This window comes from Lissotriton vulgaris, chromosome 3_1 (genome assembly GCF_964263255.1).
Source record: "Lissotriton vulgaris chromosome 3_1, aLisVul1.2, whole genome shotgun sequence".
In the NCBI taxonomy this organism is placed as follows: Eukaryota; Metazoa; Chordata; class Amphibia; order Caudata; family Salamandridae; genus Lissotriton; species Lissotriton vulgaris.
In genome coordinates this window covers 1,463,557-1,484,441 of record NC_141689.1, presented here as the reverse complement: position 1 = coordinate 1,484,441, position 20,885 = coordinate 1,463,557, and the positions used below count along the sequence as shown (strand labels likewise).

General features: G+C 49.0%; 1 protein-coding gene across 1 annotated transcript in view; it reads right to left on the bottom strand.

The window, feature by feature from the left end:
* LOC147725791 (vomeronasal type-2 receptor 26-like) overlaps positions 1–19,969 on the bottom strand; it is a 103,599-nt gene extending 83,630 nt beyond the window's left edge. The window contains exon 1 of the mRNA XM_086962791.1: positions 19,703–19,969. Coding sequence (XP_086818917.1) covers positions 19,703–19,840 — 138 coding nt within the window. The 5' untranslated portion in view covers positions 19,841–19,969. The remainder of the gene's footprint in view (positions 1–19,702) is intronic.
* Between the last annotated feature and the right edge of the window lie 916 nt (positions 19,970–20,885).

The window sequence follows — 20,885 nt, the reverse complement described above, 5'->3', positions numbered from 1 at the left end:
AATGACGTATTCGTATTCAAAGCTTTATTCGAGGTATATACTCATAAAAGCACAAACATACGTTTAAAATACATCACATTAAAACAAATTCTTATTTATACATATTTTTAAAACATTTATACATGCATAAGCAATAAAAAATCTTTGGTGTACATTTACACAGAAATCACTTAATACCCTAATTATATTACATTAATAGAGATTGCCCTCCGTCTAATGGACCATGCCCTCCCCAAATACTTTGCTGTTCCTAGAACAATAGGCATGTCAGTGGCAGTGCAAATAATTCGTAGCGCCTCAACACCCCTGGATGTCCCTAGATTTCTACAAACGGGGGCTAGCCAAACACTTCTGGGGGTGGCATAAGCCTTACACACGAATAAAAAGTGACCTATACTTTCCTCGGGTGCACCACAAACCGGGCAGCACGAGGTAGTTGCACTCCTCCACCTACCCGTCAGTGATCTCAGAGGGAGGGCACCTGATCTTAACTGGAAGAAAAGCTTCCTCTCCCCTGGGTTAGTAATACTGTCCCAGTATAGTTCCAATATAGGACACAGTTTGATTTCTAAGAAGCGCCCCGCCATTGTGTCTCATCTTGTTTTACGCCAGAGTCTCCCATCTATCCAATCCCAATATAAACTTTTAATTATGTTTTTACTTGGAAAGGGTTCTCCAGATGGATTATCCCATAGATTGGAGAGGCCGAGGTCACCTAGAGCAGTCCTAAGATTTTTTAACCATACTATTTTATGAAAGGTGTCAGCTTTCATTATGGCAAGGAACCCCTCTGCATAGTGCTGTATCTCTGGGGTAGTCCAGAGGCGTCTCCAGTAGAGAATCAGGCGCAATCGCGCTCTGTCACTAACTGATCTTTTCCCTAAGTCGAGACCAAGCAGGATTAGTGGTGTACTCTGGGGAAGACCCGTGATTCCCCTAAGGAACCTATTCTCCGATATTTGCAAGGGGAGAAGCCTATCAAAGCCCCACAGCTCAGCCCCATATAGGGCAGACCCAATAGCCTTGGCATCGTATACTGCCAGGACTGGTTTTATAGGCTTTGATTTTGACTTTTTGTCGACAAAGGCAACATACAGGCTGCCCTCGCCGAGCACCACCGTCCCCCACTGCAGCAGAGCAAAGCGAAACACCTGGTCGACTGTGCTTGTAGCCCGCCGGAATCCAGCCTGATATGGGGACAGGGCGTTGTTCTCATCTACCCAATCCATTAGTTTGTTTACCACCATTCTCCCTACCACTTTTTGGATAGTGGCAATCAAACTTATCGGCCTATAATTGGCCGGGAGGGACCGATCCCTTTTTTTATATATAGGTATAATAGTTGCTCCCTTCCATAATTCTGGGACTACCGTTCCCTTTGCAATTGCATTTCCGAAAAGGAATACATACCTAACCCACCTGGCCTTATCGTTTATAAAAACATCAGAGGGAATCTAGACCCATCTAGACCCGGGGCCCTTCCCCCTTTGGCAGCGCATATTGCAACTTCAGTTTCTTCAGGGGAAAATAAATTCCCAGTGGGGAATACAGCTGAAATTACCTCCACATCATTAAACTCGGTGGTCTCAGCATATTGGGGTTTGAAATAATCCACCCAGGCACCCTTCAGCGACATTATTGTCGGGTTTGTTTGGAGATCCACCTCTACCCCACTAGACAATATTCCAGAAAACCATGGAATCCTTCGCCCCTGAGGCCTCCTTCAGTTCTGCCCAATACTTTTCGTCCCATGTTTTTTTTGCAAGTGATACACTAACCTTGTAGTACTTCCTAGCCTCGCCAATCGCTGCCTTATCCCTATTCCTGATTGCTCTTCCCAAGCTTACCCTGGCTTCCCTGCACTGATGATTAAACCACCTAGCTGGTTTGGGTGGTTTTTTCCTATTCGTGTTGCGGGACCTCAGAAAATGCGGTTTTAGAAGGGAAAAAAGCTTGTTGTGTATGTCCGTTATTTCCCTTGAGCCTGGGGTTACGGAGTTTGCAGCCTCCATAGCAGCGATTGCCGTGTCTACCTCAGAACTTATAAAGTCCATAGACTCTGCATTCGCCAGTACACTCGGCCAGTTGAGTCTGCGCATGTCATTGGCCATAGTAGGCATTGGGCCATCGCTTGATTGAGGGTTCCGTGATATGGCCATCCACCAGTCATGGATCACACAGAGGGGATTGTGGTCACTTTCCAGTCTACCCTCAATTTTCATGTCACATACCAACTGCCACAAATTAAGGCTGCAAAGGACATTCATACCCTCAATAACCTCAGGCATTCATGCCTTCAATGACCTCAGTCATTCATGTCCTCAGTGGCCTCACTAATTCATGCCCTCAATTACCTCAGTCATTCATGTCCTCAGTGACCTCAGTCATTCATGTCCTTTATGACGTCAGTCGTTCATGTCCCCAAGACCTCAGTCATTCATTTCCCAATGACCTCAGTCATTCATATCCTCAATGATCTCAGTCATTCATGTCCTCAATAACCTCAGTCATTCATGCTCCCAATGACCTCAGTCATTCATGTCCTCAATGTTCTCAGTCATTAATTCCCCCAATGACCTCAGTCATTAATGGCCCCAATGACCTCAGTCATTCATGGCCCCAATGACCTCAGTTATTCATGTCCTCAGTTACCTCTGTCATTCATGTCCTCAATGACCTCAATCATTCATGTCCTCAATTACCTCGGTCATTCATGTCCCCAATGACCACGGTCATTCATGTCCTTTATGACCTCAGTCATTCATGTCCTTTATGACCTTAGTCATTCATGTCCTCAGTTACCTCTGTCATTCATGTCCTCAATAACCTCAGTCATTCATGTCCTCAGTTACCTCTGTCATTCATTTCCTCAGTTACCTCTGTCATTCATGTTCTCAATGACCTCAGTCATTCATGTCCTCAATTACCTCGGTCATTCATGTCCCCAATGACCTTGGTCATTCATGTCCTTTATGACCTCAGTCATTCATGTCCTTTATGACCTTAGTCATTCATGTCTTTCATTACCTCAGTCATTCATGTCCTTTATGACCTCAGTCATTCATGTCCCCAATTACCTTAGTCATTCATGCCCCCCATGACCTCAGTCATTCATGTCCTCAATCATTTAGGTACTCAATGACCTCAGTCATTCATGTCCTTCATGACCTGAGTCATTCATGTCTTTTATGTCCTCAGTCATTAATGTCCTTTATGACCTCAGTCATGTCCCCAATGACCTCAGTCATTCAAGTCCTTTATGACCTCAGTCATTCATGTCCCCAAGACCTCAGTCATCCATGTCCCCAATGACCTCAGTCATCCATGTCCCCAATGACCTCAGTCATCCATGTCCTCTATGACCTCAGTCATTCATGTCCTCAATGACCTCAGTCATCCATGTCCCCAAAGACCTCAGTCATTCATGCCCTCAATGACCTCAGTCATTCATGTCTCAATGGCATCAGTCATTCATGTCCCCCATGACCGTAGTCATTCATGGCCCCAATTACCTCAGTCATTCATGTCCTCAATGACCTCAGTCATTCATTTCCTCAAAGACCTCAGTCATTCATGTCCTTTATGGCCTCAGCCATTCATGGCCCAATGACCTCAGTCATTCATGTCCTCAATGACCTCAGTCCCTCATGTGCTTTTTGCGCAAATGTGATAACCTGCCTAATGTGATTTCTACATCATGTATAATGCTTTATGCCTATACCTCTGAATGTATGTTTATGCTTAGGAGGTTGTTTTTCCTAGTATAGGTTATGCTAGTGAGTTCATGGTTCCGTGCGTGATATATGCCTAAGGTGTTTAGGATTGCGTAGGTGGTACTTACCTTTTACCAGTGGTTACTGGTTGTGTGCTACATTTGCTATTTGGTGCTACAGGTATTATATGTTCTATGTGCTAAGCGTTATTCCTACAAAGTGCTAATTCTACCAAGTACTAGTTCTAAAAGTGCTTATTCCTGACAGTGGCCCACGTGGCCATGTCCCATGTACAGAATCCCCTGTAAATTCTGCCCGTGCCTATGGCACATTGTAAAGTGTGAGTTTATTATCTAATGTGTTTGGTATACTACAAGGGCTATTTTTAGGTCATGCCTCTCAAGGGAGACAGACCGGGGCACGCGCGGCGATTCTGGTCTTGTGGACGCGAACGTCCACACTCATGGAAGCACACACACACGCGCGCACACACAGCCACCCCCCTTCCTTGAACACACACACAGACACGCGCACACGCACACACACACGCGCACACATACAAGCACGTACATTGCCCCCCCGCCTCACTCACCGCATCGGCGGCCGCCACTTCTGACTTTTGCAACCATCGCAGCCATCACGGGGCTCTCCATTGGGCATGGGCGCCCCGCGTCAGAACTGCTTCTCTGCCAATCACTCCGTGGGCGCGGGCTTCCCATAGAAAACGGAAGTCCCACCCCACAAGAGTCTTAACGCACCCGAAGTTCCGGCTGCACATCCCGACATCACTAGTGCCCGTGCGTAGCTCGCAGCATGACTCAGGACGTGACTCACACTGTTGCTTTCGTAGCCTGAGAGAAGCAGCAGCAGGGGGCGGGCGTCCACTGGGACCAGGAGGTCACACAGGGTAAGTGCCTACCAATGCCAAGCCCTAGATAATGTCCTCATGTGCCTACCGATGCCAAGTGCTGTCTCTAGATAGAGTTCCCGTATGCCCACTGATGCACTGTCTCTGGATTGTGTTCCCTTGTGCTGTTTGGTGGCAGGCACTGTGTTGTACTTGGTTACAGACGTCATGAGTATGCATGCTCGAGGCGTGAAGGACGTGCATAGTACCAGACTAATTGGTGTGTTCTATGGCAGTAGCTGAAACGGGTACCAACAAAGCATTATTCTAAGCACTGTGTGTACTTGGTTACGTACACATGGGTGTTTATGGCTTCAGGCATAGTGGGCGTGTATAGTTACAGAATCTATGTGTATTTATGGTTAAAGGCGTGATGACTATACGAGGTCGTCGGTACAGGGGGCGTGCTCGGTTGCAGATCATAGCCGTGCAGGGTTACAGACAATAAGAGTGTGCATGCTGAGAGCATTGTTACAGGCACACTGGGCGTGCTTGTGCGCAGCACACGACTTCTTCCCTCCCAGCAGCTCTACCTTTTATCAACAACTGATAGTGCCTGGAAGGACGTGCTACTCCTGCTTCACAAGGGGTTTCAAGTGCAGTTGTTCATCTTTTGTACCTATGGAGAATTCTGCTCCTTCACAAAGTAAACTAAAATTCAGGGGGCCTATTTACAAGACCTTTGCGCCGCCGGTTCATCACTTTTTCCCATATCAAAAGTGACGCACGCGCACTGGCGGCGCAAGAGGCTTGTAAATAAGCCCCCAGGTATTTTTATTGTATCGGAAATATCTGCGCCATTTGATTCCTTTCGAAACTGCTCGTATTTCCAGTCTCAGGCTGACTGACCGCACCTTGCACACAATTGCTTAATAAAGATACATTTTACAAATCGTGTTTACTCCCCTAAGGGTTTAAACTGAGTTACCATATAATTTGTTTTGAGTTTCCATGGCTGCCACGTTTTCAGTTTGCTTACGTGTGACATCTCCATATTTTCAAAGTTGTGTGTGACATTTCAATGCCTTTGTCATCTCGCGTTGAACAAAGCAGTGATGTCCTAGCAATGACATGCATTTCAGATAAATTACAACCTAGATTCTGAAAATTATCATAAATCCGTGGGAAGGCTCCTGGGGGGCTCGTTCTAGGCCAGTAAACCATGTTAGGGTTCTAACACGACCCGCTTTCCCGCAGTCTGGAAAATTCCAGATACTTTTATTGTGAAGGCAAAAGTCAGCAGTGGACCGAGATGCTGTGCGCAGCTGACCGAATGCAGATTGTTTCTGGACAAAAAACATTGCCAGCCACAGGGTTCAGTGAAAAAAGACGTCCGCGTGGTAGTCATCCCATGGGCCAACAACAGCCGCGACCCGCTCACTAACAAGCATTGGAAAGGAAGGCCATGCTCAGACCAAAGGAATTTCAAATATTTTTTTCTACATTTCCTTTATTTATTTTACAGAGTTTTATATAGCGCAAACTTGACCCGAGGTGTCGGGTATCGGAGCGCTTTACAAAGCTCCAGTTGCATTACATGAGGACATTCATCTTTGTTGGGCACGGGGAAATTAAGCGATTTGCCCATAATCACAGGATGTTCCGCGTCATTGCCGTGACCTTATTTTACAAAATGACATTATTTTTTTTAGTGTAATAAATAAACCGTTTTCAGAGCTATATTTTCCCAGTCGTAGCTGGTATTGAATACTGACCTGGGTCCTCGAGATTAAAAGCAGATCTTCAACGTAAATAAGTGTGAAATCTTGTTGCAAAATCTTGGAGGATAATGTATTAGGACCGTACACATTGCTGCTCGTGCACCTCAAGGCTGCCACGCAGCATTACGTCTGTCCATGCACTGCCTCCACCTCATTACTTTGCCGGTACGGATCAGTCCTTACCCACAGCACCCCGCGATCTGTGGTAGGTTTCATATCTCCAGTACGCTTGGCCTCGAGCTGCAGGACCCCATGATGTCAGTAGGCCTTTCTGTCCATGCACTCTGTCCAGACCATCAGCGCCCCTTCTACTCCTGTATCCTGCATCACCCTTTCAACTACCAAGACCCGATTGCAGCTTTGACCGAGCGCCTCAGCCTGACCCTAGGCGTCGGCGACTATCCCTGGGGGGCTCTGCCAGTGCACCGCCAGCACAGCCTGCAGCCGGGCCCCAGCTCTACGAAGGGCACGAGCTGCAGGTCTTTCAGAGGGCGCTGGCTGCCACGAGCCTGGATAGAAATGGCGGATGTCCTGGCATTGTTTGGTGGTCCCTGTACCAACACACTCCCCAGTGGCGTTGGGAGCAGAGAGGCGGGGCCCGTCGCCCCCCCCCACACCTGTTGACGCTCTAAAGTTCCCTCCCACTCGCTGCCCCCAGGTCCTCTCAGCGTAGGGGGTGACAAGAATTTTAAAGCCAAAAACCGGGACATTTCGCAAAAACAGAAGAAGGACTACAATGTTACTTCAAGCGATGACAGCGCTGCTCAGCAGAGAATTCTATGTCAGAACAGGAGGCTCCGATTATGCTTTCTCATTTCTTTAATGAAATGCTCAGCAGCCAATAAAAAACAAAACTACATTTCCCATGAACACCAGGGAATGACCATAGAGATGATGCTATAAAAGGTCCAAACATTAGTCTTTCTTCCTCTTTCTTTGCTGCTCCGCAGCCAGTTAAGTCTCTTTAACCTTATTCTGCTTCAATTGCTGTTATTGCTATTGCTTGCTGTTGTTATTCATACGCTTGCCTTGTCTTGCGCTGCTTTGCTTTTAGTGCGCGGTGCTTGTGTATGTTTCTAGGACCCGGTTCCTCCTGCGGTGTGTACCGGTGTTTGTTTCGTCCGTTGGCAGCGTGTTTCTTGGGAGCGTGTGTTCACATCCCTGCGCCTGGCCGTTTGTGCCCAGTTGCTGTTTGTGGAGTGGGAGCAGGGGTCGCCAGCTCACACGGAGAGCGCAAGCGCTCTCGAGCCGGTGTTCAGTAGCGGCAGCGTCGCGCATGCGCACTGCATTATTCCGGTTTGAGGCTCTTTTTCCTCACGCTGGTTGAGTGAAGGACCGCTTTGACAGCGCTCACGCCCACAGCTCTGAACTTTCGACCCCGTTCGACGCCGGAGCACAGGAAAGTGTTTTGGTTGTTACCTTGTGCATAGGCTCTGCCTAGAGTGAATTTGGCCGGCAGGCTTGACTCCCTCCACGTGTACTTGTTTTTTCTTGAGTTTTACCTCAAGTTAGCCTGCCTGGGGTGTTCACTCCCCCCCTTACTTGTATCTTCGATACTCCATATTGTGCCAGTCATCTTGTGGGCTCTGAATCTCTGCACACCTGTGCAATGGCGGATTATTATGAGGAAGACGATGACTGTTTCTATCATGAGGAAGAGGATGACACTCTTGGATGTGATCTGGTGGAGGAGTTAGATAAGGGTGTGCAGTTTTCTGTCAACAAGGCGCTTGTTCGTGCTATCAATCCCCTAAAGCGCCATTTGAACCAGTATGCGGTGCAACAGGGTTGGTTGCCTCCTTCACAGAAGACCGCCAAATCTCCACATAATCCTCACAAGTCGGACTTTCAGAGACTGGCGAAGACTTTGAGTACTGAGGCGTCCAAATCTTCAGTGTCTCGTTTTGCGGAAGACTCCGACCATGCTCAAGCCTCTTCTGGTACGGACTCCCCTCCCAAGAAGCGACTCCGCAAGGAGCATTTTGTCGACGCGCCTGAGCGTCCCTCCGTTCTAAATTTTGAGCCAGAGGACATTGTTCATCCGAACTCGTCGTCGTGGTTGCCTGCTCCGGCAGTAGCCGCTTATCTGGAGGCTCATATTCGCCAACCTTTTGAAGCGTCGGTTCGGGCCAGGCTCCGTTCCGAATGCCCTAGGCCTGACCTTGCGGACCACCTGGCCGAGACCCCGGAGGTGGATCCGATGATGGTCACTTACCTCAAGAAGTATGCAAAGGACCCTAAAAAGGGTCTGGACCGTTCCTGGAGGTCCGTCCAAGATAAGTTGCTGGACTTACTTGGTCCCCTATCCAAGATTCTGGATTTAGGCTTCAAGGCGAAGGAAGCTTCGGCTCTCGTGGACCCAGATGAACTCATAGAGTGGGCGCAGAGGGCAGTCTGCCAGCTGGGGAATGTTAACTGCGCAGTTTCTGCGGAACGGCGTAGATCCATTCTACTCAAGTTGGATCCCAAGTTGGCGGAGTTGGCGACTTCGGAGGCAGGTCCTGAGGCGCAGGGCCTTTTATTTGGTCAACCATTCCTGAAGGAACTGACGAAATTTGTGTCCGCCTTCAGCGGCATTGATAAAGCTCAAGCCTCCTTACGGCGGGCCATGCGTCCAGTTTTTACCAAGGCCGGACGACAACGGGGACGCTCGTTCGACCGTGGGTCGCAGCAGCAGTCCCAGAGAGGAGCCTCGCAGCAGCGTGGGGGACACTATGAGTCAGGATACTCCACTCGTGCCAATTTCTACCCGTCCCGCAAAGGAAAGGGCCAATACGGCAAGGGCCGATCTGGCGGACAACAAGGCCATTACCAAGATGCCGGCACTACAGGTGAGCCTAATTCAAGCATGCGATGTGATGCTGGGGGGCAGAGTGCAGTTTTTCCTAAACAATTGGCGCTTGATCTCCACCGATGCATGGGTGCTAGAAACCGTTCAGGGTTTCAAAACAGAGTTCTATCACCCAGTGCATCAGGCCCGTCTTCCCCCTCCTATTCTTTTTTCCCGTCCCGCTCAAGTTTGTCTCTCAGAGGAAATCGAGGTTCTCCTCAAAAAAGGAGCGATTGTTCCAACCGAACGCCATCCGAAGGGCTTTGTCAGCTCAGTCTTTCTGGTCGAGAAGAAGGGAGGCGGGTCTCGCCTGGTTCTCAACCTGAAAGACTTCAACAGCGGGGTGATGTACAGGCACTTCAAGATGGAAGGCATCCATCTTTTGCGGGATCTCCTTCGGGAGGGAGATTGGATGGTCCGTCTGGACCTGAAGGACGCGTACCTGTCAATCCCGATTTACAAGCCCCATCGTCGATTCCTCCAGTTTCAATGGCTGGGGCGTTGGTACGAGTATCAGGTTCTCCCATTCGGCCTTTCGTCAGCACCATGGTGTTTCACGAAACTACTGAGGCCAGTTGTGGAACACCTACGTTCACAGGGGGTCAGACTGATCATATATCTGGACGACATTCTTCTTATGGCAGATTGCCCTCTCAGGCTTCTGCAGCATCTGGAGTGGTCCATCGAGCTCTTGCAGTCTCTAGGTTTTCTGGTCAATGTTCCGAAGTCGGTTTTGACCCCCTCTCAATCTATAGATTTTCTGGGCTTTCAGATAGACTCTGTGACTTGCCAACTTCTCTTACCAGGTCAGAAGCTACGCTACATCAGGAGGGAATTGACGTCTGTTATTTCCAAACAGACTGTGTCGTTGAGGTCATTAGCTCGTGTGGTAGGCCTTCTAGCGTCCTCCATTCAGGCGATTTTCCAGGTCCTCTACATTACAGAGCAATGCAACGCCTGAAGATTCAGCATCTCCGGAAAGGCCTCCGCTATTCGGATCAGATTCCTCTTTCGGAGGAGGTGCGGGGGGAGATGCAGTGGTGGCTGGACCACATGGAGGCCTGGAACGGTCTAGCCCTGTTAGGTTCGTCTCCAGAACTGGTGATCGAATCCGACGCCAGTCAATGGGGTTGGGGAGCCCGTTGCGGATCTGTCTCGACGGGGGGACGTTGGTCACCCCAGGAATTGTCTCTCCACATAAATTGTCTGGAACTCCTTGCGGGTTCCTTTGCGATCAGGTGTTTTTCTCCCCTTCAGACGAATTGTTGCATTCTTCTTCGAATGGACAATGTGTCCGCAGTCCGCTATGTCAACAAGCTGGGCCAGGGTCAGACTAATTTGCATATAGCCAAGTTCTGAGCTGGGATGGTGCAGTGAGCTAAAAAACAGTGATTGATCAAGCCCTGATCTTTGGACTGGGTAAGAGTGGTCTGCTTAATTCAGACACTCTGTTCATCACCACCCCCATTTCTGAATCATGTCAACAAGCTGGACGGGACTCGGTCCAAGGTGTTGGCGGAGATAGCCAAGGATTTTTGGCATTTTTGCCTGCAACGGAAGATCACGGTTATTGCAGAATATCTTCCGGGTCGCAACAAGCAGATTGCGGATTGGCACTCCAGACATCTTCGGGATTTCAGCGACTGGAGGCTTCATCCTCGAGTCTTCAGTGCCATTCTTCGGCGGTGGGGCCAGTGTCATTTAGATCTGTTTGCCTCTCGCCTCAACGCGCAACTTCCCCGGTTTTACAGTTGGAGACCGGATCTCCTGGCTCTGGCCACGGATGCTTTTCTGCAACAGTGGCCATCGACTCTCTGTTATGCGTTTCCCCCATTCCTGATGCTTCCCAGAGTGTTGGCTTACACCAAGCGGTTTCGAGCAGAGCTGATTCTGATTGCTCCTCTGTGGAGGGCTCAGGCGTGGTTCCCTGTTCTCCTGGAGATGTGTTGCGCGCCTCCACTCCTTCTTCCCCTGAAGTGGAATCTGTTGCGGGATCCTCTCGGGGAGCCGCATCCCCTCATTCTGTCCGGCTCTCTCCAGTTGCTGGCATGGCGAATCTCGGGGATCGTTGGTCGATCCCGGGCATTTCTGGCGACGCTGCCAAATTCATTAGTAACGCCTGGTCTCCCAATACTCACAAGCGATATCGAGGGGCCTGGAAGCGCTGGTGTGATTGGTGTGTTCAACGGGAAGTTGATCCCGTTTCAGCGGATGTCAGTCTGATCATTAATTTTTTTACTTCCTTGGCCACTTCAGGTCTAGCCTATCAAACTGTTAATAGTTTTCGTTCTGCTATTTCTGCTGGCCACGTCCACATTGATGGTAAGCCTGTTGGTGAACATCATTTACTTTCTAAACTACTTAAAGGGATTCGTCTTGCGAAACCTCCTACTCCTAAATATGTTTCTTTATGGGATGTTTCTGTTGTCCTGAGGTTTTTGGAAGCCTGGCCTTCTAATCTTTTACTGTCTCGTAAACAATTGTCTGCGAAATTGGCCATGCTACTGTGTCTAGTGTCTTGCAAATGCGTTTCTGATATCTGCGCTTTAGACCTTGCGGGTCGCAGTTTCACCCCCGAGGGTGTTACGTTCACTCTCTCTAGGAGGACTAAGTCTAATACTTCCTCCATTACGTATCCTTCTTTTCCTGATCATCCCAATCTTTGTGTTGTCCAGTGTTTGAAGGATTATGAGGTGAGTACCGCTTCTTTGCGTATGGACATGCAGGGTCAATTGTTGATTGCCTTGCAGAAGCCTTTTCGCCCTGTTGCACCAGCTACTCTGGCTCGCTGGGTGCGCTGGCTCATGTCCGAGGCGGGCATTGATGTTTCTGTGTTTGGGGCACATTCTGCAAGAGGAGCAATGGCCTCTAAGGCTTTTTCCATGGGTGTCACTCTATTTGATATTATGAAAGCTGCAGATTGGTCTTCAGACTCTGTTTTCAAAAAGTTTTATTATAAACCTATTGTTAGTGTTGCTTCTGTTGTGGTGGACCAGCTTTGAACAAGCATAATCGGAGCCTTCTGTCCTGACATAGAATTCAAAATTTGCAAACATTCGTGACAAGAATTTTCAATTCTATTAAGGACTAGGAGGCGAGGATTATCCCACCCATTGTTATGACTCTGTTACATTGCTGTACTGTGTAATACTTGCATACTTTTGCAGATTTATGTCTCCTTGTTCTTTTTCCCCCCCTTGATTTGCTTTGATTTCTCTCCATTATTTGGATGTTACGGCTCTGTATCTTTTTCAGGTTCAGACCAGAAATGATGTTGTTGATCTTCTTCGGGAGCCTCCTGTGTTTCCTAGTTCTCGGACCCGAGATTCCTCCTTCCTCTGTTACAAGTTCCTTTGGATTTCGGCAGCGTGCTTGGAACTGTTGTTGCTGCTTTACTTGGGATTGTTTTTCGATGTTGACCTGTTTCCACAAAGAAAGAGGAAGAAAGACTAATGTTTGGACCTTTTATAGCATCATCTCTATGGTCATTCCTTGGTGTTCATGGGAAATGTAGTTTTGTTTTTTATTGGCTGCTGAGCATTTCATTAAAGAAATGAGAAAGCATAATCCTCGCCTCCTAGTCCTTAATAGAATTGAAAATTCTTGTCACGAATGTTTGCAAATTTTGAATTACAGAACAGGCAGTAAGAACATATATAAAATACAATTTTTAAGCCCAGTAGCTTGCCTGTTTATTAAATTGCTTTCTTGAAACAACTGCTAACTATTGCTGCTTTGTAAAACATAAAAAACACCTCCCACCGTTTTCAGTCGACCCTCTCTAAAAATGGGGACATGAGCTAATTTCTTGAAATTTGGTGGGACAACTGGTTAAAAACAGGGACCGTCCTGGCAAAACGGGGACGCCTGGTCACCCTATCTCAGCGGCCTCCTATGTGCAAGGGGGTATCTGAGGAAGAAGTGACATTGGCCCTCAGAGCCCCGTTCACGTTTCTTCCCTTAGGTGTCACTGCGAAGCTCGAGCTATTTCTGTCCGAGCAGTGCCTGGAGAAGCAGAGTGTGACCCAGGGGTAGCACTGCTACCCTGGCGTCTGAGCAGCCTCAGTCACGAGACATGGGGTGGTGGGTTCCATTGTATTCTCGGGGTGGCTGGCGCCCCATTCTGCAACAAACCTTACAACCTGCAGCTCCGCACACATTCCATCCGTCACTGGAATCCACAAGCCTAGGGCATTGAATGTACTCACTCGAGAGAACGCTGCGAAGCCACATTAATGGCTATACAATCCGCGAACATGACATAAGTAGGCGAATGTCTTACCTTTTACTGACGCGCTTTACATCATTCAATTAAGACTCTGTGGTTGCGATCACCTTGCAATCCCTTGCTTTGTGACGCAGCAATAATGTTTTTTTATATTACCTGGAGAGACAGCTCAGTGGATCAAGGCTCCTGCTGCAGAGATGTAAGTTGTAGGTCGCCAGTTTGAGTCCCAAGTGGACTGATTTGACCGCTGCTCAGAGGCAATTAAGTCGGCACATTAAGATTGGTACCAGTAGCATCTGTTATGTCTTATTGAACTCCCTCGGAGTCTAGGTGCTATATTAAAAAAGAAGAACCTGTTACAGAATCTATCGCCCTCACTCTGTCTATCTATCGCCCTCACTCCATCTACCTATCTATCGGCCTCACTCTATCTATCACCCTCACTCTTATCTATCAACCTAACTCTTATCTATCGCCCTCACTCTATCTATCTATCTATCTATCTATCTATCTATCTATCTATCTATCTATCTATCTATCTATCTATCTATCTATCTATCTATCTATCGCCCTTCCCTCTATCTATCTATCGCCCTCCCTCTATAAATCTATCACACCACCACAGCATCACTCAGGGTCACCACAACATCACTACGTGCTACCACAGCATCACTGAACGCCACAGCATCACTCTTCGCCACCACAGCATCAATCTGTGCAACCATTCAACAACTGGTTCAAATATGTTCTCTCAATGTTTCAAGCTTTATTACAAATGTCACAAAAGGATGTTAATATTTCACTTCTGTTCTTGGATTTTTGTCACAATAAAATACACTGAACATAATCTTCTCAAAATTTATTTACAAAAGTTTAAGCTATTGCCATTATAAATTACAATAACTTTTATTTAAGTATTAATTATTTGAAAAAATTAAAAGCTATTGTTATTTGTAATATCAATACATCTAAATCACTTAAATACAAAACACGTTGCATTACAAATGCTATAGGTGTCACATTTACAAAAGTTAAACGTATTGGCATTGTATATGACAAAGCTATTAATTTCGCTGTTTTCAAAACCAACACATAGATAAAAAATGTGTCATTTACAAGACCAATAGCTCAAACTTTCCTAATGCGAGACCTATTGTATTGCAAATGCTTGTTATATATAACATTGTGTGGAGTTCCTTCTGTGGGGGGCCGGGGATGTTGTTGCTAGTGGGTGCGTGCGCAAATACTTAACCTACATTGCCTCCGGGATAAGCCTTACTGCCGTCTGGATTCCATCCATCACGGTCGCTCCCCCAGCTCTCCACTCGCTTCACAGAAGCCCTGTGCTAGCTGCCTACCTTGCCTGCCAGGATTCCTGCTGACTGCCGTCCTGCTACAGCGCATACATCATCTCACTGCGCTTGGTATCGTTTTTGCCCGCATTGCTTTTCTGAAATAATTACATTACGTTTGAGCGCTTGTTAGCGTTAGAGCGCGCATTGCTACATTTTAATTTTAATTAATTGTCTAAAGCGGCAATTGTGTTTGTCGGTGAAGCGTCTCCTCAGTCACTTAGTAACTAGATTCTTTGAGTGAAGCTTCGGCTGTGCCCCACTTTCGATTTCTCTCTGGGCGGCCATTTAGACTTGTTTGTTGTTTCACCCGTGTCTCCTCCCAGACCCCGCCTCCCAGCTGACCCTCCCACGCTCCGCCCCCTCCACACTTCATTTATGCCTGATGCTCCAACGCGCAGCGTCCACGCGCTGCGGCCGCGCCGAAGGTGCGCCAAAGGTAAGCCCGTCTACGCCCGTCCGCGCCAAGACCGCGCCCAGCGCCATACCCCCTGGTCCTCGCATTGCCCAGCCCTTCTGCATTACTTACGATGCCACCACCCTCCTAGCCCTTAACCCCGGCCGCTCCCCCAACTGCGTCCAAGCCGCTCCTGGACTCACCCATGGTCCCTTCTCTTGCAACTCCTGCAAGTTCGACGGCACCAAAACCAGCTCCTCATCCACCAACACCATACAGAGACCTGACACCAACCACCTTAAATGCATCCTGCTCAACACCCGCTCGGTCCACAGACACGCCATCGACCTCTGGAATCTACTCGACACCATCTCACCGGACGTCGCCTTCCTAACAGAAACATGGATGAATGCCTCTTCAGCCCCATACATCACCATTGCCATCCCGGAAGGATACAAGATCACCCGCAAGTACCGCATCAAGCATACAGGAGGAGGCATCGCTATCGTCCATAAGAACTCCATCCGCATCTCAACCAGCTCTGACGTCGACCTTGCCAGCGCCGAACACCTCCACTTCCAGATCCACACCGACCCCAAGACCACACTCAGAGGCACCCTCCTCTAACGTCCCCCAGGACCCCGTGCACAATTCAGTGACGACATCACAGACTTTATCACCCCACACGCCCTCCACTCCGAGGACTACATTCTATTGGGAGACCTCAATTTTCACCTGGAAAAGAGCAATGACAGCAGCGCCACCACCCTTCTGGACAATCTTGCCGACCTCGGACTCAAACAACTTGTCTCTACACCCACCCACATCGCAGGTCACACGCTCGACCCTATCTTCTCCTCCAGCAGACATGTCTCATTCAGTCACACCACAGCTCTCCATTGGACGGACCACAGCTGCGTTCACTTTACCTACAATAAGACCACAATCCACAACCACCCTCAACCCACCCTGCGAAGAAACTGGAACAAAATCACCACCGACCAGATCTCCTCATCGCTTCTACTAAACCCCCCCGCCAACTCCTCAAACCCCGACCAAGCAGCCTTGAACCTCACCCAATGGCTATCCAATAGCGCCGACATCCTAGCACCGTTGAAAAAACGCCAAAGCAAACTAGGCAGCAAAAACGCATCCTGGTTCAACGATGATCTTAAGAAATCGAAGAAACACTGCCGCTCCCTCGAGAAGGCTTGGAAAAAAGACCCAAACACCAACACCAGGGACGCCTTCAAAAACGCCACCCGCATACACCACCAACTAATCCGGTCTGCCAAGAAAGCCGCATTCAAAGACCGTCTAGATAACAACGCCCACAACAGCAAGGAATTATTCAACATCGTCAAAGAATTTACCAACCCATCAGCCAATTCCAACGACATCACCCCCTCCCAAGCCCTATGCGACTCCCTAGCTTCCTTCTTTCACAACAAAATCGCAGACATCCACAACAGCTTCGACAACCGACCCGAAGACCAACCCACCCAACCTTCTGCAGGACCTTCACCCCCCTTGAACATCCTTCACGACTGGAACCCTATCTCCACTGAGGACACCATCCGACTGATGAACTCCATCCACTCAGGATCCCCAACTGACCCTTGCCCTCACCACATCTTCAACAAAGCAGACTCCATCATAGCACCACACCTCCGAGATGTCATCAACTGCTCCCTCAACTCCGCCACCTTCCCGGAAAGCTGGAAACACGCAGAACTCAGCGCCCTCCTGAAAAAACCCACAGCAGACCCCACCGAACTCAAAAACTATTGCCCCATTTCGCTTCTTCCATTCCCGGCCAAAGTCATTGAGAAAGCTGTCAACAACCAGCTCGTCGCCTTCCTCGAAGCCAACAAATCCCTCGACTCCTCACAGTCTGGCTTCTGAGCCAAACACAGCACTAAAACCGCCCTCATCGCAGCAACAGACGACATTCGAACTCTACTGGACAACGGAGAAACAGTCGCCCTCATCCTCCTCGACCTCTCCGCTGCCTTCGACACAGTCTGTCATAGCACCCTTCTACAGCGCCTCAGAGACGTAGGAATCCAGGGAAAAGCACTGGAATGGATCACCTCGTTCCTCACCGGAAAAACACAGAGAGTCCGTCTCCCACCATTCAAGTCAGAAGCCTCTGAAGTCATCTGCGGCGTGCCACAAGGATCGTCACTCAGCCCCACCCTCTTCAACGTATACATGAGCCCCCTCGCGACCATCGCACGCCAACACAATCTCAACATCATCTCCTACGCGGACGACACTCAACTGATCCTATCACTCACCAAAGACCCTACCACCGCCAAAACCAACTTACACGAAGGAATGAAAGAAGTAGCCGTGTGGATGAAGCATAGCCGTCTGAAACTGAACTCAGACAAAACAGAAGTCCTCATCTTAGGCACCTCCCCCTCCGCCTGGGATGACTCTTGGTGGCCAGAAGCCCTTGGAAAAGCACCCATCCCGACAGACCACGCACGGAACCTGGGCGTCATCCTGGACTCCTCACTCTCGATGACCAGACAAGTCAACGCCGTCTCATCATCATGTTTCAACATTCTTCGCATGCTCAAAAAAACATTTCACTGGATCCCCACCGAAACTAGAAAAACGGTCACCCATGCACTAGTCACGAGCCGCCTGGACTACGGAAACACTCTATACGCTGGTACCACCGCAAAACTCCAGAAAAAACTCCCACGCATCCAGAATGCTTCAGCCAGGCTCATACTAGACATCCCGCGTAAAGAACACATCTCTGAGCACCTGAAAAACCTCCACTGGCTCCCTGTAAATAAGAGGATTACTTTCCGCCTCCTAACCCACGCACACAAAGCACTTTACGAACTTGGGCCCGAATGCCTCAACACACGACTGTCCTTCTACACCCCCTCCCGTCAGCTGCGATCCTCCAACCAAGCCCTTGCCACTGTACCTCGCATCAACAAAACCACCATGGGAGGTAGATCCTTCTCCTACCTGGCAGCCAAAACATGGAACTCACTTCCCACTCACCTTCGACTTACTCAGAACCACCCGGCATTCAGAAAGCAACTTAAAACTTGGATATTCGACAAGTAACTCCCCACCCTTCCCCTAGCGCCTTGAGACCCTATGGGTATGTAGCGCGCTATATAAATCTCTTGACTTGACTTGACTTGACTCGTGTCACGTTGCCTAGAGGGTGAGCAGGGGTTATCTTGGCGTGTAACTCCCTTGCCCTGACTAGAGTGGCGGTTTCTGCCTGGATTTGGCGCAAGCCTCAGCCAGCTGGAAATCCCATTTCTAACAGAACCCAACAGGAAGGCGGCCTCCTGCATCATCACAAGCCGATGGCTCATGAGACACACATCCTTTCAGTTGTCATCCTAAGATTAACCTTTATGGAGAACAAAATGAGAAAAAAATGGATGTGGGGGCCGTTCCTTGTCACTCTCAGGATGAAATGCGCAAACAGATGTTTGTGGCTGTGGAGATGACGGTTAGAGGGTCGCGACTCCGGTGACAGTGGGGGTTGATGCAGAAACTGGGAGGCTGGGTTTGTGAAATGTAGCTCTTTTTTGAGAAGGTGTGGATGTGGAGCAAACTTAAAGTGTAGAGAGGGAGAGAGGAAAGAGAGGGAGAGGGAGAGAGAGGAAGAGAGAGGGGAGGGAGAGAGAGAGGGGGGGAGCGACGAGAGAGAGGCAGGGAAAGAGAGAGAGAGAGAGAGAGAGAGAGGGAGAGGGAGAGAGAGTGGAAGAGAGAGGGGAGGGAGAGAGAGGAAGAGAGAGAGAGAAAGAGAGAGAGGGGGGAGAGAGAGAGAGGGAGAGAGAAAAAGAGAGGGGAGACTAAGAGAGAGAGTGAGGTGGAGAGGGCTAGAGAGAAAGAGGGAGAGAGAGGTAGCTCTTGTTTGTGGAGGTGTAAATGTAGAACAAACTTAAAGTGGAGGGAGAGAGAGATGGAGGAAATGGAGTGAATGTCGGGGGGGGGGGGGGGGGGGTAAGTTCCAGCGATGTGCTGGGTCCCGTAAATGTGAACGCATATAGGGAACATAAAAATCTCTGTGGATTTTACGTGTCCAGCGACAACTCTGACCCTCCAGCACCTCGAAGACCCAGTCTCATCTGCGGAGCCCGTGGACTGATGAGCAGGCTGACCTCTGACCCTCAAGGATCTAAAGGGCGCACTCACACCTGGACGGCTTTGAACTGATACACAGACCTACGTCTGTAGCATCTTGTGGTGATCTCATGTTCACTACACTCCAGCATTACATAATTAGGAATTAGAATGTCCAATGTGGGTTCATAGTTTAGAGATTCCTTGTATGTCAGTTACTTTGGGACTGCTGACGTTGTGGCAAATAAATACACAATGTGAAGTATCCTGTCTGCTGACTTTTATTACATTATACTTCACCACACATCTATAGGACCCGCAGCCCTGAGGGGACCTTGTGCCAAGTTCAACAATAAGTCTCAGCCCTAAATGTGAAATACTGCCCTGGTCCTGACTCCACAATGCCCACGGCCCCCCCGACCTGCAAAGCTCGCTCCTCACCTGCGGGTACCTGTGGATGCCGGAGACCTGTGCCATGGCCACCGATGAGGAGGAGAGCATGTGCCCGATGATGGCTGCCAGCGCCCCCCTCTGGTAGCAGCTGTACGTGGGAGTTGGTGTGAGGGTCCCTGACAGCATCCTCAGCACGCCGCCCACCGCAGAGATGTCCAGAGAGCAGGTGTCAAACACCTGGAACCCCAGGGTGACGTTGGGGAGCAGTTTGGGGTTCTTGTTGATCTCCTCGATGGCGAAGACGAAGGCAAGAAGATGGCGGAGGAAATGGAAGGATGGGCTGCAAGAGGATAGACATGGAGCTGTGAGACAGACGCGGCAGACGCGGCAGAAGAGGCAGTTCCAATCCTGTCTTCTGCCCCCTTGTTTCCCCCGCACTATTTGACTGACAGTTTCAAGACACTATGGGCATATGTTCAAGGAAGCGGCGGAGTGAGGCGTTAGTCGTCATGGCTTAACGCCTCACTCTGCCACTTCAGAAGTGCTGGGCTGCCCCATATTTACAAGGATATGGTGCAGCCTTGCGTTTCACACTTAGCAGTGCAGCGCCAACGCGGGCATCCCTTGCACCATAGTACAGTGTGTCTGCGTGCACAGGAGAGATTGTTTATGTGCAGGAAGGTCCCCATTCCTGCACATAAACAATCTTTAAATGCCATTTTGTCTCATCTTTGTGTGCTGCTTCTTGCAGCATACATGAAAGTCGCCAAATGACATTCAGTTTAGATTATTTATGTACAGGAAGGGGAACCCTCCTGTACATAAACGTTCCAAGGCATTTAGCTCTTTCCATCTGTGCTGCACAAGGCAGCATACACGGGGAAGCAAAAACGAGGAGAAATAATGCATTTTTCCTCGTTTCACCAACTGAAGTCCTGGTTTCCCTGGTCTTAATTTTGGCGCTGCCTCTATTTACGCCACCCTTGTAAATAAGGAGCAGCATCAAAGTCAATGGGTGTTCTGGTGGAACGCCCACCACAACACCCACTGCCCACTCCTTTCACGCTAAGCATAGCGGGAAAGGGGGCTTATTTACAAGGCAGCCTAAAGCCACTTTAAGTGGCTTAACGCTGCTTTGTAAATACGGCAAAACCCCTATCGCCACCACAACGTCACTCAAAGTGATGTTGTGGTGGTGATTGGGGCTTGTACATATGCCCCTATATTCTTT